At 37.4% G+C, this 17646-nt stretch overlaps 1 protein-coding gene across 1 annotated transcript in view; it reads left to right on the top strand.

Moving 5' to 3' along the window:
- Kdm5a (lysine demethylase 5A) overlaps positions 1-17646 on the top strand; it is a 75535-nt gene that overhangs the window by 18503 nt on the left and 39386 nt on the right. The window contains exons 5-11 of the mRNA XM_034511294.2: positions 5076-5210; positions 6368-6473; positions 8579-8670; positions 10194-10352; positions 13002-13121; positions 13846-14004; positions 14898-15079. Coding sequence (XP_034367185.1) covers positions 5076-5210; positions 6368-6473; positions 8579-8670; positions 10194-10352; positions 13002-13121; positions 13846-14004; positions 14898-15079 — 953 coding nt within the window. The remainder of the gene's footprint in view (positions 1-5075; positions 5211-6367; positions 6474-8578; positions 8671-10193; positions 10353-13001; positions 13122-13845; positions 14005-14897; positions 15080-17646) is intronic.

Here is a 17646-nt window from a genome sequence, read left to right on the forward strand (position 1 = left end):
ACAGAGAAACCCTGTCTTGGAAAAACAAACAAACAAACAAAAAAACCAAACAAACAAACAAAAAAGCTGCCATACCCAGCCTGAAAACCCCACTTCTTAGTGTTGGCTACACCTCAAAGTGGGCATTTCAGAGGTTTCTGTTTTGAATTTGAGCCTTAAATAACCTCTTATTCTTACCTCTTTAACCAGTTATGAGTCTTTGTATTATCCACCACACACTGTAAAAAGAAGCTTTTCTGATCAAAGAGGATGGCAGCACTAATATATGATCATAAATATTTAAAATCCAATTTGACAGACATATCTTGCCTATTTAGCAAAATAGCAGTAAATTTCTCACTAGGGACTATCACTTTTTCAGCCATTGGCTTTTTGATTATGGGCATAGTATCAAAGGTGACTTCCCTTCTGTGAAACAGACCTCAAATCTAAGAAGGGACTGGTTAGGTACCAACTGCTATGGCTGTTGTGCCTCCTGTATAGGCCCATTGTGTCTGGCAAGTTGGTAATGCATCATGCAGGGTTAACTTAAAGCTTTTTTGTGAGAATTGTAATGGATCAATCTTGTTCTTTTTTTCTCACTGGTTGTCTTAGTTAGGGTTTACTGCTGTGAACAGACACTATGACCAATGCAACTCTTATAAAGGACAACACTTAATTGGGGCTAACTTACAGGTTCAGAGGTTCAGTCCATTATCATCAAGGTAGGAACATGGCAGCATCCAGGCTAGCAGAATACTGACTTCCAGGCAGCAAGGATGAGGTTCTTAAGCCTACACCTACAGTGACACACCTGCTCTAACAAGGCCACACCTCTTAATAGTGCCACTCCCTGGGCCAAGCATAAATAAATCATCACGTTTTACTCCCTGGCTCCTATAGGCTTGTTCAAACACATGAGTCTATGGGGGCCATATCTAGCAATAGCATAATAAAAAAGGACATTTATTCCAACTTCAAAAGTCCCCATAGTCTGTAGCAGTCTTAACACTGTTAAAAGTTGAAAGTCTCTTCTGAGATTCATCTAATCACTTAACTGTAATTCCAAATCAAGACAGGAAACTAGCTGGGCAAACTCCAAAGTCTGTATCTCCATGTCTTATGTCAGAGTGATCTTTAGATCTCCGACTCCTCCTTCATCTTTGTTGACTGCAACAAACTTCTTTGGCATAGGCTGATTCCACTCTCTGTTAGCAGCATTCCTCAGCAGATAGCCTATGGCTCTGGCATCTTGAAATCTTGGAAACACAGCTTCTTTGTGCTCTCAGAAAACACTTCCCAGAAGATTTCACCTCAGTGAAGCTGGTCTCTTCTTAGTCACTGCTAATTTCCAGCTACACTAGCATCAATTGTCCCAGTGGTCCATTTTATTCTTCACTCTAAAGCCAGAGCCACATGGCTGAAGTTGCTGAGTTCTATTGCTTACAAGAGCTGGAACATGACCCCCTTGTTCGGTTATATTATCACTAGCTTTCTGTTTTCCAACTCCTTCACTGCCTAGGCTTGGCTGTCCTAGATCTTACTCTGTAGATTGACCTTGAACTCAGAGACCTGCATACCTGTCTTCTGGGATTAAAGTTTATACCACCATGCCTGGATCTGAATTTAGCTGGGTAGGATCTTGCCCCCAAATCCCACTCACTTAATCTGCTCTCTCCTAGAACACAGGATTCAGCTCCATTTCACTTCCTGGTGCCCCTTTAATACTCGAACCATATGTTTTATATTTTTCCTTTCTAAGCTTGCTACACTTGTTCAAAATGCTCTACATGAGACCTAACTAGAGAACAAAGTCCCTGCTGGGCTTTTTTTTGAGACTTCCTTTGTCAATTTATTTAATATAAATCTCTTTACCTTAGCCTCTTATGTAGGCTCTTCAGACAGAGCAAAAAAAAAAAAAAAAAAAAGCAGCCACATTGTTCACCAAAATAGTCTCTAAGTCACATACTGAAATTCTTCTCTACTGAAACCTCTTGGGCCAGGTCTGCACAGTTCACATCACCCTCAACACCAAAGACTTACATATTTCTACTAGGATAGCCCATTAAGCCCTACTTAAAGCATTCCACTGCTGTCCAAATCTAAAGTCCCCAAATCCACATTCTTCCAAACAAAAGCATGGTCAGGCCTATCATAACAATAGTCCAGTCCCTGGTACCAACTTCTTTCTTAGGGTTTTACTGTGTGAACAGACACCATGACCAAGGTAACTCTTTTTTTGTTTTGTTTTGTTTTGTTTTTCGAGATAGGGTTTCTCTGTGTAGCCCTGGCTGTCCTGGAACTCAGAAATCCACCTGCTTCTGCCTCCCAAGTGCTGGGATTAAAGGCGTGCGCTACCACTGCCCTGCCAAGGAAACTCTTATAAGGACAATACTTATTTGGGGCTGACTTACAGGTTCAGAGGTTTAATCCATTATCATCAAGGTGGGAACATGGCAGCATCCAGGCAGGGATGCTGCAGGAGGAGCTGAGAGTTCTACATCTTTATCTGAAGGCTGTTAGCAGAATATTGACTTCCAGGCAGCTAGAATGAGGGTCTTAAGCCTATATCTACAGTGACACCCTGCTCTAACAAGGCCACTCCCTGGGCCAACCATATTCAAACCATCGCACATATCTTCTGAAACTGGAGTTACAGAGTTGTGAGCTGCCATGTAGATGCTGGAAACTGAATGCTGGTTCTCTGCGAAGTGTAGCATGTGCCCTCAACCACTGAACCATCTCTAGATTTCCTCCATTTTTGTGATTTTCTTGAAGTGTCTTTTCATATCTTTTTTTTTCATTAAAGTTGAGCTGTTTGCCTTATACTTGTAAAGGTTTGATATTTATTCTGGATACGCCTTTTTTCAGGTATATTTTTTGTAAATATTTTGTGATAATGTAGTTAGACATTTTTATAATGATGTCTGTTTGAAGATTTAGCTTCCTATTGATTTCTTTTATACATTGTTTTTGGTGTAGCTTTATTTTTTGAGACTATGTCTTGCTCTGGAGCTCAAAGAAATATAGAGTAATTGAAACTTCTTAGTAAAAATATTTTTTTTGGAGAAACAGGTTTTACTATTGAGCCCTGGCTGGCTTCTAACCACTAACGGGTATCTATGTGCTGCTCTGTTCTCTCAAAGTCAGCAGGCTTTCCTCCCCCCCACCCCCCTTCTATTTTTTCTTTTTTCTAAATCTATTTTCTTTTGAGACAGAGTGTTGCTATGTAGTTCCAGCAGGCCAGGACTCCATATGTAGATCAAGCCATCTTTGAACACTAGTGATCATAGGTGTGTGTGTCACTGTACCTGGTTCTACCCCTTTCAAAAGAAAGCTCTTCCCATTGATTTATTTGTCACCTTTATTGACCAAGAGTTGACCCTAAAACTATATGCTTATGTCTGTATTGTTCTATAGTTCCACAGGACTCCCTTCCTTATGTGGTTTCATTCTCTCATTTCAGTTTACCTAGTTAAGTTCATACCACATGTCCAGATTAAGTTCAGAAATGTATACTGTGTCACTTTACATTTCATTCTGAATAGTGTGATTACATCTTGTTCTTTCTTGCCCTAGTAATGGATCATCTATTTCTGCCTTTTAGATAGTTAAGAGACATTTTATTTGTTACATTTTCTGTTGCAATTATAGTACTTGGGTGTAAGCCATTTTTATTTTACTTAATAATGGCCCAGAAATGTGAAGTTGACGGTTTACACCAAAAAACCCTCCAAATTTGGAGATAAATTTAGGTAAAAAGATGAAAGTACAGTAAGGAACTTTCAGTACTATAGGCCACATTAATATAACTTCATTATATTACTATAGTTCTGTTTTTATAGTCACTTTCTTTCTTTCTTTCTTTCTTTTTTTTTTTTCTGAGACGGTATCTCTGTGTAGCCCTGGCTGTCCTAGAACTTCCTCTATAGAGCCAGGCTAGCCTTGAACTCAAGGGATATGCCTGCCTCTGCCACCACTACCCAGCTATAGTCAGCATCTTACTGTTCCTAATTTACAAGTTGAAGTTTTGGGGTCACAGAGATGGTTCAGCAACAGAAAGACTTGATGCTTTTGCAAAGGACCCAGCTTCAGTTCTTAGCCATCTACATGGCAGTCTACAACCATCTGAAACTCCAGTTTCTGGTGCCTTGTCTGACCTTCAAGGATATTAGACACTTATATGTATGTATGGAGGCAAAACATTCAACACAGAATTTAAAATAAAAATTGCTACAAATTAAAGTTTACTCTAACTATAAATATACAGAAAAGGTATATAGGATTCAGGACTATGCACAATATTTTACATCTAATGGGGAGCTTAGAACAGATGCCCCACAGATAGGAGGAACTACTATATTTCTACTCTATCACCAGTACTGTACTGTCTTTTTATTTTTAAAGGTCTTTTATGTTTATGCATGTCTAGTTTGGGTTGGTGAACCTACCCTTTAATAGCCAAGCCATCTCTCCAGTCTCTCCAGTCTATGTATGTCTCTATGTGGGTATGTGCAAATGAGTGCAGGTGCTTACAGAGGTCAGAGGCATTTTCTCCTCTAGGAGCTGGAGTCACAGGCAATTGAAAGCTGTCTGATGTGGGTGCTGGGAACCATGCTGGAGTCCTCTGTGAGAACAATACTTAAGTCTTTAACTGCTGAGCCGTCTCCAACCCCTGCTGCACAATTTTCAGTATTATTTTATAGTAAATTTTGAAACCTCATAGTATAAGTTCTCTAATTTGGTTCCTTTTTAATATTTTCAAACAGTTTGCATTTTTACATAAATTTTTGTGTTTACTTTCAATTTCCATGAAAAGAAATCCTTCTGAGCTTGTTGAAAAATTCACACATTGGGAGCTTGGTTTGGTGGTGCTATATAGAGAGTTCCAGGCTAGTTCTGATATATTATGGACTGCATAAGATACTCTGAAGAACAAAGCAGAATTTGCTTTGTCAAGGATTGCTTTGAGCTTACAGATAGATGACTATGAGGTCAGGATTACCACCTGGATTCATGTGGTGTTAGGGACTTTTTCACTCATTTTCATACTTGTTTTAGTGAATTTTCTCTTTTCTTGTGTCCTTCTCTTTTAGGGTGTACAAATGCCTGATTTAGATCTTAAAGAAAAAGTTGAGGCTGAGGTTCTCAGCACTAACATCCAGCCTTCCCCAGAGCGGGGAACAAGAATGAATATTCCACCAAAAAGAACAAGACGAGTTAAATCTCAGGTACCTGTCAGTGTTCATGGGCCATTTAAAATTCTAGTGTGTGTGTATTTAAGTACATACCATAGTATGTATGTGGATGTCAGAGGACAATTTTTTTTAATGACTTTATTTTATGTATATGAGTATACCACTTCTCTCTTCAGACACAACAGAAGAGGGCATCAGACCCCATTGCAGATGGTTGTGAGCCACCATGTGGTTGCTGGGAGTTGAACTTAGGTACCTTTGGAAGAGCAGTCAGTGCTCTTAACCACTGAGCCATCTCTCCAGTCCAGAGGAAAAATTTTGAAAGTCAGTTCTTTCCTCCTACCACGGGGTCCTAGGACACAACTATGGCTGTCATGCTTGGCGGGAACTGCCTTTACTTGGTGAGCTATGTTCAGTAGCCCCATGAACCTCCCCTTAGTCTTCTGAGACAGGGTTTTTCTGGCTGTCCTGGAACTCACTCTGTAGACCAGGCTGGCCTCAAACTCAGAAACCTGCCTGCCTCTGCCTCCTGAGTGCTGGGATTAAAGGTGTGCGCCACCACTGCCTAGTTCCCATGGACTATTTTTAATAGAAGTTACTTGGGGTTTGGTTTTTTTAGAGACAGGATCTCATGAACTTAATACTTTAGGGGAGTAGTTTTTTTGTTTTTGTTGTTGGTTTGTTTGTTTGTTTGTTTCTTTGTGTAACCTTGACTGACCTGGAACTAGCTCTTGACTGGAAATAGACCAGATTGGTCTCAAACTAAGAGATCTGCCTGCCTGCCTGCCTGTGCCTCTCAAGTACTGAGATTAAAGACCCAAGCCACCATTGCCCAGCTAAGACCCTATCTCTTTTTTTGGGGGGGAGGGAGGGTTGGTTTTTTGAGACAGGGTTTCTCTGTAGCCCTGGCTGTCCTGGAACTCACTCTCTAGACCAGGCTGGCCTCGCACTCAGAAATCTGCCTGCCTCTGCCTCCCAAGTGCTGGGATTAAAAGCGTATGCCACCACTGCCAGGCAGGGTAAATTCTTTTTTGAACATTTTTATTATTTCATGTGTATCAGTGTTTGCCTCAGTGTACATCTATGCACCACATATGTTTCTGGTGCAAGATCCTATCTCTTAAAACTAGTTGTTTGATTCTGAGTAATAATGCTAATATTTATTTATTTATTTACTTATTTATTTTTAGTCAGACTCTGGAGAAGTAAATAGAAACACAGAACTGAAGAAACTTCAGATTTTTGGGGCTGGACCCAAAGTTGTGGGCCTAGCAGTAGGAGCAAAAGATAAAGAAGGTAAAATCTCTTACTTGTATATAATTGAAGTACAATGACATGGTAGTTACAAGGTGCAAGTGACATTTGAATTTCACTGTGTGCTGGGAATTCTTTTTTCTCTTTCCTTCTTTCTTTCTTTCTGTTTTTAAAAGATTTATCTATTTATTTTATGTATATGAGTACACTGTAGCTGACTTGACACACCAGAAGAGGGCATTGGATCCCATTATAGATGGTTGTGAGCCACCATGTGGTTGCTGGGAATTGAACTTAGGACCTCTGGAAGAGCAGTCAGTGTTCTTAACCACTGAGCCATCTCTCCAGCCCATATGCTGGGAAGTCTTAAACATTTGTAAACTTGCTACCTGGTTTGTAGGCAGACTGGCTTTTTTAATGGTAGAGATATTAAATGTAATGTGTAAGGAACAAATATTATACTGTATTTTTTGACTTTTAGAAGAATTGTCTGTCCTCCATGTCTAATACACAACATGGAAACTTCAATTAATATCTAAAGACTAAGTTTAGTTTCACTAATGATTAATTTATTGGTTGCCACATAGCCTTCTAAAAGTTATTGCTTTTAAATTAAAGAGATTCTCAGACTTTTAGTATAAAAATAGACTGAGGAGAGGTTAGAACTTTAAACTCTGAATATTATTTTAATTTTCTAAATAATTTGTCCTCTATATATTGTACCATTGAAATAAATTTTCTTCAAAGTGCCTAGTTTAGCATCATATTAGAAATGTTTGTGAGTAGAGCTCCTGATGCAAAAATCAGGTTGCATTATTTTTATATAGCATGTTAACTTAACATGTATTTTAACCAAAACTAGGCTGGACCATTTGAGTGTAACAATTGAATAAACTATTTAAAGTCACACATTGCTCTGCCTTTATTAGATGAATAACTAATATAATATGGATTATGGGCTGAACTGTAAGGGATCAGATAATATTGTTGAACTCTCAAGACTTTGGAAATGTCCAGGCCTGGTAATGTAGGTTTATTGTAATTCCAGCTATGCAGAAGGCTGAGACAGAATATAAGTTTGAGACTTGCCTGGACTACACACTGAGTTTCTGGCCAATCTGGGCACTTTGTAGAGACAAAATACCATTAAAGATAGAATAAAGATAAAAGGCTAGAGATATAGCTCAGTGATAGAATATTTACCTACATAAACAAAATCTAGTAACACAAAATGAAAAAAAAACCAACATATTATAAAAACTGTATATTATTATACAGTTAGTATAATAATAATTACCAGTACTTCAGACATGAGGCCTAGTTTAAAAAACAAACCCTCATCTTTTTGTTTTGTTTTTGCGGGTTTCTTTTCTTTATTGTTTTTGACAATCTTCCTGTTTAGTCTCAAGGGACTGGGATTACAGATATGAACCATCATTCCTGGCTCTGTACTTTTGGTTTGTTTGTTTGTTTGTTTGTTTGTTTGTGAGTGACAGGGTCTCATTGTGTATCTGTGGCTGTTCTAGAACTTGCTATGTAGACTAATCTGGCCTTAAATTTACCTGTTGTCTTTGCCTCCTGAGTACTGGGATTAAAGCCGGACACAACCATTCCTGACCTTCTGTTATTCTTATAGTTACTGCATTGCCTGATAAAGAAAAAACTATGACTAACTTGAGAGCCCTCTCTAAAGCATACATATATACAGTTTGTACTAAATATGGCAGTCATTGAAGGTTTTAACTCTCTGGATTTGTCTAGATTAGAATCCCAAATCTGCTATATATTTGGCTATATAATCTTAAACCAGTTATCTAATTTTGCTATACCTTAAGTTCTTTATCTTCATCTGCCAACAGTAACTAAGTTTATCTTTATCGTGTTGTGAGACTTTTTTTTTTTTTTTTTTCCTCGAGACAGGGTTTCTCTGTGTAGCCCCTGGCTGTCCTGGAACTCACTCTGTAGACCAGGCTGGCCTCAAACTCAGAAATCCGCCTGCCTCTGCCTTCCAAGTGCTGGGATTAAAGGCGTGCGCCACCACCGCCCGGCTAGTTGTGAGACTTTATTTAAGTAACTTTAAATAGCGTGTGGTTCATAGTAAGCACTCAACTTCAGTTTACTTTTATTATATAACTTTTTTTTTCAAGATGAGGTCACACGAAGACGAAAAGTTACCAACAGGTCAGATGCATTTAACATGCAAATGAGACAACGGAAAGGAACTCTCTCTGTTAACTTTGTAAGTGCTTTGGGATTTGTCAGACGGGAAAAGATTTATTTTTGTCTTGCTGTGTGTTGATATATGGTGTTCAATTAGCTTATTTGATTAAAAGACATGGTGAAAAATCTCAAGTTGCAGCTTTGGTTTATGTAATATTAACTTTGTTTTGTCTGATATACATTCCCCTAAATCATATGCCTGTGAGTAACTGACATAGAGAAGTGAATATAAATTTATATGTAGTTAGCCCTTTGTTTCTTCCGCTTTTGCCTCCATTGGTTAAACCAAATATAGATCAAAGACTTTTTAAAAATTGTTTCTAGAACTGGAGAGGTGTTCAGTGGTTAAACGCATTGAACGCCCTTCCAGAAGACCTGCGTTCAATACCAAGCACGTACCTGGCAGCTCACAACTATCTGTAATTCCAGTTGCAGGGGATCTGATGCTCTCTTCTGACCTCTGCCGTCTGAGAACACTAGGCATGTACATGGTACACAGCAAAAAAACAAAACCAGCAAAAACAACAGAAGAATCCATATATGTTTTTTAAATTATAATAATAAATTGCTTCTATACTGAGCAATGCAGAACTCTTCTTTTTTTCTTTTTTTTTTTTTAAACAGATCGGTTCTGGCTGTATAGGCCAGGCTGGTCTAGAACATAGGGTGAAGCCTTAGTGGCTTTAGATTTGAGATGATTCTGCCTTAACCTTTTGGGCTGGGATTACAGGTGTGCCTCAGCAAGCCCACCATAAAATAACCCTCTTTCCTTGGTATCATTTACCAAACAATATAGTGTTGCAATTTCTAAAGCATTTACATAATGTTAGTGTTAATAATCTAGAGATGACTTACCTGAGCGATGATATGTATAGAAGATAGACAAATACTAAGCCATTTTTTATTTTATATGTGGGATTTAATCACCTGTAAGTTTTGATATTTACTGGGGTGGGTATGCATGGTTGGATCCTGGGCAAAACCCTGGCCAATTTCAAGGATTGAAATTTTAAATTTATTTATATTTATTTCATGTGCATTGGTGTTTTTTGCCTGCGTGTATGTGTATGTCTGTGTGAGGTGTCAGACCCCCTGGAACTGGAGTTAGAAACAGTTGTAAGCTGTCACATGGGTGCTGGGAATTGAAACTGGATCCTCTGGAAGAATAGCCAGTGCTCTTAACCACTGGGCCATCTCTCTAGTCCCCTCCAAGGATTCTTAAAAGTCACTGAGATGGGATATTCAGTAGCAGTTCTTCAGAATTCATTCCGTAGTATAGTATTTGTATGTGGAATGAGTGATGTTTTGGAAGTATAAGTTTACTTTTCCATTCCCTAGATTATACTGCTTTTTTATCTGACACCTTATATTTTTGTTAATTTGCCTCTAGAAGTTCTGGGGAGAATTGTTTGAAATAGATTTCTTTAAGATTAAGCTATGTTTAATTTTTAGTGTATATTGTTTTATTTGTTTGATAGAATAGTTCATGGAAAAAATACAATATGCTATAGAAAATAGAATTATTTTTATTTATCTTCATAGGTTGATCTCTATGTTTGCATGTTTTGTGGTCGAGGAAACAATGAGGATAGACTGCTTTTGTGTGATGGATGCGATGACAGCTATCATACGTTCTGTCTTCTTCCACCACTACCTGACGTGCCCAAAGGAGACTGGAGGTGTCCTAAATGTGTTGCTGAGGTACAAACTTAACCTTATGGCTTCACTTTAAACTAATGACAGTATACTGTGCATGTAATTTAAACACGTTTCCAAAAGCTTGTCTCTTGTTTATAGTTGTTGAAAAATCTCTAGGACTTTAAAGAGAGTATTTTGAATGGATGTGTAACAACTGTATTTTTGGCAGCTTGTCTTAACGTTTTTCTTTCTCTGACTATTGGTTAGATAATTTTATTGTTTTAGTTGAATGAGACTTTCAAAACTGTAAGTTATTTTATGTATAAATGGCAACAGTTTAAAATAAAATGTGACTAGAACTAAGGGAGAACTATACTGATGTATAAAACATTTTAAGGAGCTGGAGAGATGCTCATCAGTTAGAACACTTATCACTTTTCTTGAGGACCCAGGTTTGATTCCCAGCACCCACATGGTTAGCTCACCACCATCTCTAACTCCTAATTCCAGAAAATCTTACACCCTTTTCTGTCCTGCTTGGGTACTAGGCTTGCATTTGGTATACAGATGTACATGCAAGGAAAATATTCATACACGTAAGAGTTTTAAAATTAAATTACAAAGAACCACCAGGAGGTGCTGATGCACACCTTTAATCCTAGCACCTGGGAGTCAGAGACAGGCAGATCTAAGTTCGAGGCCAGTTTGATCTACATAGTGAGTTCTAGTCAGAGCTACACAGAGAAAACCTGTCTCAGGAAGAACAAAAATTACAAAGTACCAAAGCTCTTGGTTTACTTGAAATTATTAATATTTTAGATGACAGTTATTTCCTGGACTTGAAAGCAGTGATTAGCATTATATTTAAGTAGTCTCTGACATTGTGACCACTTTTAGGAGACCGCCAGTTTTCAAAATCAAGGATTAGCAAATACTTACAAAGTGCTTACCAAAAATCTTTGTATATTTGTTAACAAAACCACAAGTGTGAAATATAAAATCTCCTGAAATTATATTACTAAACCCCAAATTACTGAAATAAGACTCAGCTTCTGTGACAGTGTGTATAGGATCTTTTTATTCACAAAGCTTTGTACATAGATTGGCATTTAGAAACATTATTTTGAAAAACAGGACTTTTTTTTGGACAAGGTCTTATGCCATATCCCAGTCTGGCCTTGAACTCAATGTAACCCTCTTTCCTTAGTCTCCCGATTTATGATGCTAGAATAAAAATTAAGATAGGTTATAGATGTTGTCATGTGTTTGGGACTTTTGTCTGCATTTCTGTCTTTGTGCCACATGCATGCTTGATGCCTGTGGAGGCTGGAAGAAGGCATCACACCCAGTATTAGTTACTTTTCTGTTGCTGTGATGAAACATTATGGCAAAGGGAGTTTGTAGAAGAACGATTTATGGTTCCAGACGGATAAGAGTCTGTCATGGCAGGGAGATAAACAACAAAGCAGCAGGCATGGCTGCAGGAGCAGAAAGCTGAGTATCCACACATTGAACCATAGCTTCAAGAAAATAGAATGAACTAAACAAAACAAGTGATTAACTGAAAAGCCTGCCTCCAGTGATACATTTCCTCCAAGAAATCCACACTTCCTAAGCCTTCCCAAATAGCCCCACCAACTGGGGACCAAACATTCAAATGCTTGCGAGTATGGGGAACATTTCTCATTCAGACCATCGCAGATCCCCTAGAACTGGAGTTATAAACAATTGTGAGCCACCATACGGGTTTTAGGGAATAAACCCAGGTCTTCTCATAAAACAGAACAGCTAGTGCTCTTAACTGCTTAGCCATCTTTCCAGCCCCTATAGATGTTTGTTAAATTACAGTGATAGTTAGACATGAAGCTCTAAAATTTGAGAAGTACCCATGTATTATAAATGAACAGATGCTGTTTTTTAGCTTGTGCAAATGTGACTTGCTTATACTTTTATTTTATCTTTTTCCTTCCTCATTCTGTCTCTTTTCTTCTCTTTTTTTCTGTTTCCTTGATAACATCTTCTAGGTAGCTATGGCTGACCTGGAACTTAATATCCTCTTGCTCCTGAGTGCTGCAATTACAGACATGTACCATAATGTCTGGCCTTACTGAAAGATAATGTTAGGAAATGCCTCATCTGTGTATTTATTTTAACAAAATGTCATGGTACATCTCTGAAGAGAAGGAGTGTTTTGGATATCTCGATTCAATTAAAGGCTTTTATGGCTTTATAATTACTACTTGTTAAAAAACTTAGAGGTATTTTTGGTGACTGGTAATGTGAAGAAACCATTCTCCTAACCTAACAGTCCAGTAGATGTCCTATAACACAAGCTTTTCTGTCCTGTGAGTGCTAATAATGGTAGCATTCTTCTGTTTGGTTATTAGTTTGTATTCCTTTTGAGTCTTGTTTTGGTAGCAGAACATTACCTTAGAGGAGTGAACAGTCAGTTGAGATTCTAGTTTCCAGTAACTGCTCTGTTGCAAATAACTGATATATGTTTTGCTTTGTAAGGGTGATTAGATTTGTTTCAGCTAAAGAAATGACCAAGAAAAACTATATTTTAGACATTTATATGCTGTCTGTCTGGATATCAAACTTAGGGCCTGAGAGCTTATTCCACTGAGTTACCATCCATATCTCTTAGTATTTGCAGGTTTTAATGCTTTTTCACTTTCAATGAGTTTGCCTCAGGCATCTTTTTCCCTACAGGAATGTAACAAACCTCGAGAAGCCTTTGGATTTGAGCAAGCTATAAGAGAATATACACTTCAAAGCTTTGGAGAGATGGCAGATAATTTTAAGTCTGATTATTTCAATATGCCAGTCCATGTGAGTAGCTATCATTTAGGTTGGGTTAGAGAGAAACAAAGATTTTTTTTTCTGTCAAGTTTTGTAGAAATTGAGAACAATATAAAAAAAAAGATTAGAGAATACCAAATCTTAAAATTACGGTCCTAACAATGTTTTGTTAATTTCACTTTTTTTTGTTTGGTTTGTTTTTTTTAAAGATTTATTTATTTATTTTATATATGTAAGTACACTGTCACTGTCTTCAGATACACCAGAAGAGGGCTTCAGATCCCATTAGAGATGGTTGTGAGCCACCATGTGGTTGCTGGGAATTGAACTCAGGACCTCTGGAAGAAGTCACTGCTCTTAACTACTGAGCCATCTCTCCAGCTCTCTTTTTTGTTTGGTTTTTTTATTGTTGTTGTTGTTATTGTTTTTGAAATGAGGTCTCATTATGTAGCATTGCCTGACCTAGAACTTATTCTATAGATCAGGTTGGCCTGGAACTCGTAGAGATCCTCTGCCTCCTGGTGCTGGACTCAAAGGTATGCACCACCACAACTTACATGAAAAGCATTTTGATGTTTAAATTTTAGTTATCCTTAGCTTTTCCCTATTCTCAGTGGGGAGATAATAGGAGTTAATTCTGCTCAGGAAAGTGGGGTGATTTGTTTTATCATGTTTTTGTTCAGTTGGTCTGTATACTATGTTTTAGGGGATTATAATTATAATGAGTTAATTATCATCTTTGGTTCTATTATAGATGGTTCCAACAGAGCTAGTAGAAAAGGAATTCTGGCGGCTAGTAAGTAGTATTGAAGAAGATGTTATTGTAGAGTATGGAGCTGATATCTCTTCAAAAGATTTTGGAAGTGGATTTCCTATAAAGGATGGTCAGAGAAAGATGTTGCCAGAAGAAGAGGTGTGGATACTGTTATGTAAACTTCTTACTCTGAAGCTCATGTTGCATTTTCATAGAAAACTTTCTTTCTCTAATCCTTAGTGACCTTGCCAGTGTCAAATATGAAGTATGTAGAATTTAGACTATAAATAAACTTTAATTTTATAAACAATGATTTTGAACTGACCATGGGTGTGCATGCCTATAATCCCAATGCTCTGGAACCTAAGGTGTAAGATTTATGAGTAGTTCACTTGAGCTGCATAGTGAGACTGTTATAAATAACAAAGCATATTCAAAATATCTTTAAGAATTACTTTATCTCTAAAATTTAAAACTATTTAAATTTTAATCCAGTTTGAAAGTTGTTTTTAAAAAATTCATTATGAAACCAATTCTCTTTGTTTTGTTAGTGTGTGTGTCACATGCTGGAGGATTGTTTGGGGTAGTCAAAGGACAATGTATGAGAGTCAGTTCTCTCTGTCTATAGAGTGTCTCAAGGATCTGACTGAAGTTGTCAGATTTAGCAGCAGGTACCTTTACTCACCCAGCCTCTCACTGGCCCTAGTTTATAGGTTTTGCCTAGCTCTTTCTGTTCTACAATCTAAAAGTGGGCTAGAGAGAAGGCTCAGTGTTTAAGTATGTTCTAGAGATCCAGAATGGTCCCTCTGACTTCTGCAGGTGTGTATGTGTATATGTATATATTCCTAAAACAAAGGGAAATGTCAGTAGAACGTAGAAAAGTTTAGATATTTAGATACCAAATATTTATTTAGATTAGTTGTAGGTACATAGATTAGATTAGTTGTAGATTAGCTGTGGGTTACAAAATTCTCTTAAGATTTTTGTTTAGTAGTACTTGTAAACTCTGGTTTTTTGTTTGTTAGTTTGTTTAAATTTTTTTCCTTTTGTAGGAATATGCACTTTCTGGTTGGAATTTGAATAACATGCCTGTTCTGGAGCAGTCTGTTCTTGCACATATTAATGTGGACATTTCTGGTATGAAGGTGCCATGGCTCTATGTGGGGATGTGCTTCTCTTCTTTTTGCTGGCATATTGAAGATCACTGGAGTTATTCCATTAACTACTTGCATTGGTATGTCCAATCTTGTTACAGCATATATACTTAGTGACTTTGGCTTTTTGGTGGGTGGTATTAGGAGTTAAATCTAGGGACTCATGTTAAAAAGTTAAGCCTGGTTCTACCTCCCAGTCACATGCTCCCAGAAGTAAGACTCAGACTCAGAACACATTTACAAATACCTTGGACATATGGCTAGGCTTTCTCTAACTAGATCATAACTTAGATAACTCAACTATTTTAACCCACATTCTGCCATGTTTCTGGTTATCTGTGAGTCCGTCTCCTCACATCTTCCTGGGTGGATCACCCTGCACCTGGCTCTGTCCCAGAATTCTTTCTTTTTCTGGATGTCCAACCTTCCGTTTTATGCCTAAGCCATAGGTCATAGACTTTTTAATTGACAGGTGATGCATCCATACAATACACAAAATATTCTCTTTCATATATGCCAAGTATTTGAACTATCATTGAGCTATACCCCCAGCCCTGACTTTTTTCTTTTTGGCCATAGTTTAATTTTTTTATTTATTTAATTTTTTTCAAGACAAATTATTCTCAAACTTGTGTGTAGCTCACCTTGAGCTGCTGGGTCTTCTGACTCTACTACTTCCAGAGTGCTAGAATTATAGGCGTGTATCACCATATTAGGCCTGGTCTTTATTTTTAAGATGTAATAATATTAGCTGATGCTTTAGGGAGAACTGACTTCAAAAGTATTTTTTTAAAATAAAAGCAAAAAAGTATACTGATGAGGGTAGGGGAGTTGTCTCAGACTACCTACAATTTGGAAGTATGTGTAATTACCAGAACCTAGAGTGGGGTTTGTGGTTTTTTTTTTTTTTTTTTTTTTTTTTTTTTTTTTTTTTTTTTTTGGTTTGTGTTATTTTTTATGTGTATGGTATTCTGCCTGCATGTATGTATATGGGCCACATGTGTACTATGCCACAAGGGCCAGAAGAAAGTACAAGATCTTCTGGAACTATAGTTACAGACCGTTTTGAGGTGCCATATTGTTTCAGGGAATTGAACTCAAATACTTTGAAAAAGCAGCCAATTTTCTAAACCACTGAATTATCTTTCTAGTCTCCCAAGTTTTAAATTAAATGTTGCTTGTATAGTATATGAGAAAATTAATGATGACTTATTTTGTATATTAGGGATTAAAAGACCTTGTTCCTGTGTTTAGTATTAGTACTGATGTTCTGAGCTCTATACCCAGCAAATTTTGATACATATTTTTAAATTATTTGCATTTTATTTTATGTGTATACCTGTGTATGTGTGAGTGTGTGTGTGTACATGTGTGTATGAGTCCTTGGAGGTCAAGAGCAGGAGGGCACCAGGTCATCTGGAACTGGAGTTGGGGTGTTTGTGAGCTGCCACAGGGATGCTAGAGACTGAGCGTGGGTGCTCTGAAAGAGGAGCAAGTACATGATCATAGCCGCTCCAAGCCGCCTCCATTCCTCCACTTTGGAAATATCTCGACAAGTAAAATGGTATATTTAAACTTCATAGCTGAAAGATTTGATTTAGTATTTGAAGCTTAAAGCAGTTTTTCATTTTTGTAACATTTCCTCTAAAAATGCCTATGATATATATGCAGTAAATTCATTTACCAATTTTTTTTTTGTCTCACTTAAAAGATTTTTTTCATTCACTTAGTTCCTTACCTGGCTGTCTTTTTTTTTTTTTTTTTAATCTTTAATTTAAATATTAGTTAAGAGTAAGTAAAATTGAAAATGTACTGTCTCAGTTGGAGTAGCCACATTTCAAGTGCATTATGATTATATATGGTTAGGAGCTATTTGATTTGCCAGCACAAACAAAATAATACTTTTAAAAATATTACTTTTGAAAAGATTTAATGCAATTTTATGTGTATGTATATGAGAGAGTGTGTGTGTGTATATATGTGTGTGTGTGTATGTATGTGTGTGTGCGTGCATGTGTGCACATACCACATGAGTACAAGTGCCTCTAAAATCAGATGTCATCATCTGTCATCCAGGCATTGGATTCCCTGGAACTGGGATGCCTTATATAGGTGATGGGAACTGAACCTGGATATTCTTGCAGGAGCAGCAAATTTTCTTAACTGCTGAGCCATCTCTCTAGCCCCAAATATTACTATAGTAAATCCTATAGAGAATGGAATAGCTCTCATCTATAGTCTTCTAAATTATGAGAACTAGGAAATGTAACTATCTTTCAAATAGCTTGATTAATTAAATTCTTTTCTATCTTAGGGGTTTTATTACTGTGATAAAAATACTATAATCAAAAACACCTTGGGGAGGAAAGGATTTATTTCATCTTACAGGTTGCAGTCAGTCATCCAGGAGCATCAGGGCGGAAATCTAGAGCTAGTCATAGAGGAGAAGTCTTTACTGGATTACTCCTCATGGCTTGTTCAGCCTGTTTTCTCATAGCACTTAAGAACTCCAGCCTAGGGTTAGTACTACCCATGGTGTGTTGGGCCCTCCTACATTAACATCAATCAAAGAAATGTACCACAAGCTTGTTCACTGATCAGTCTGGTGGGGGCATACTCCCAGTTTAGTTTCCCTCTTCAAAAATGA

Source organism: Arvicanthis niloticus, chromosome 9 (assembly GCF_011762505.2).
Source record: "Arvicanthis niloticus isolate mArvNil1 chromosome 9, mArvNil1.pat.X, whole genome shotgun sequence".
Lineage (NCBI taxonomy): Eukaryota > Metazoa > Chordata > Mammalia > Rodentia > Muridae > Arvicanthis > Arvicanthis niloticus.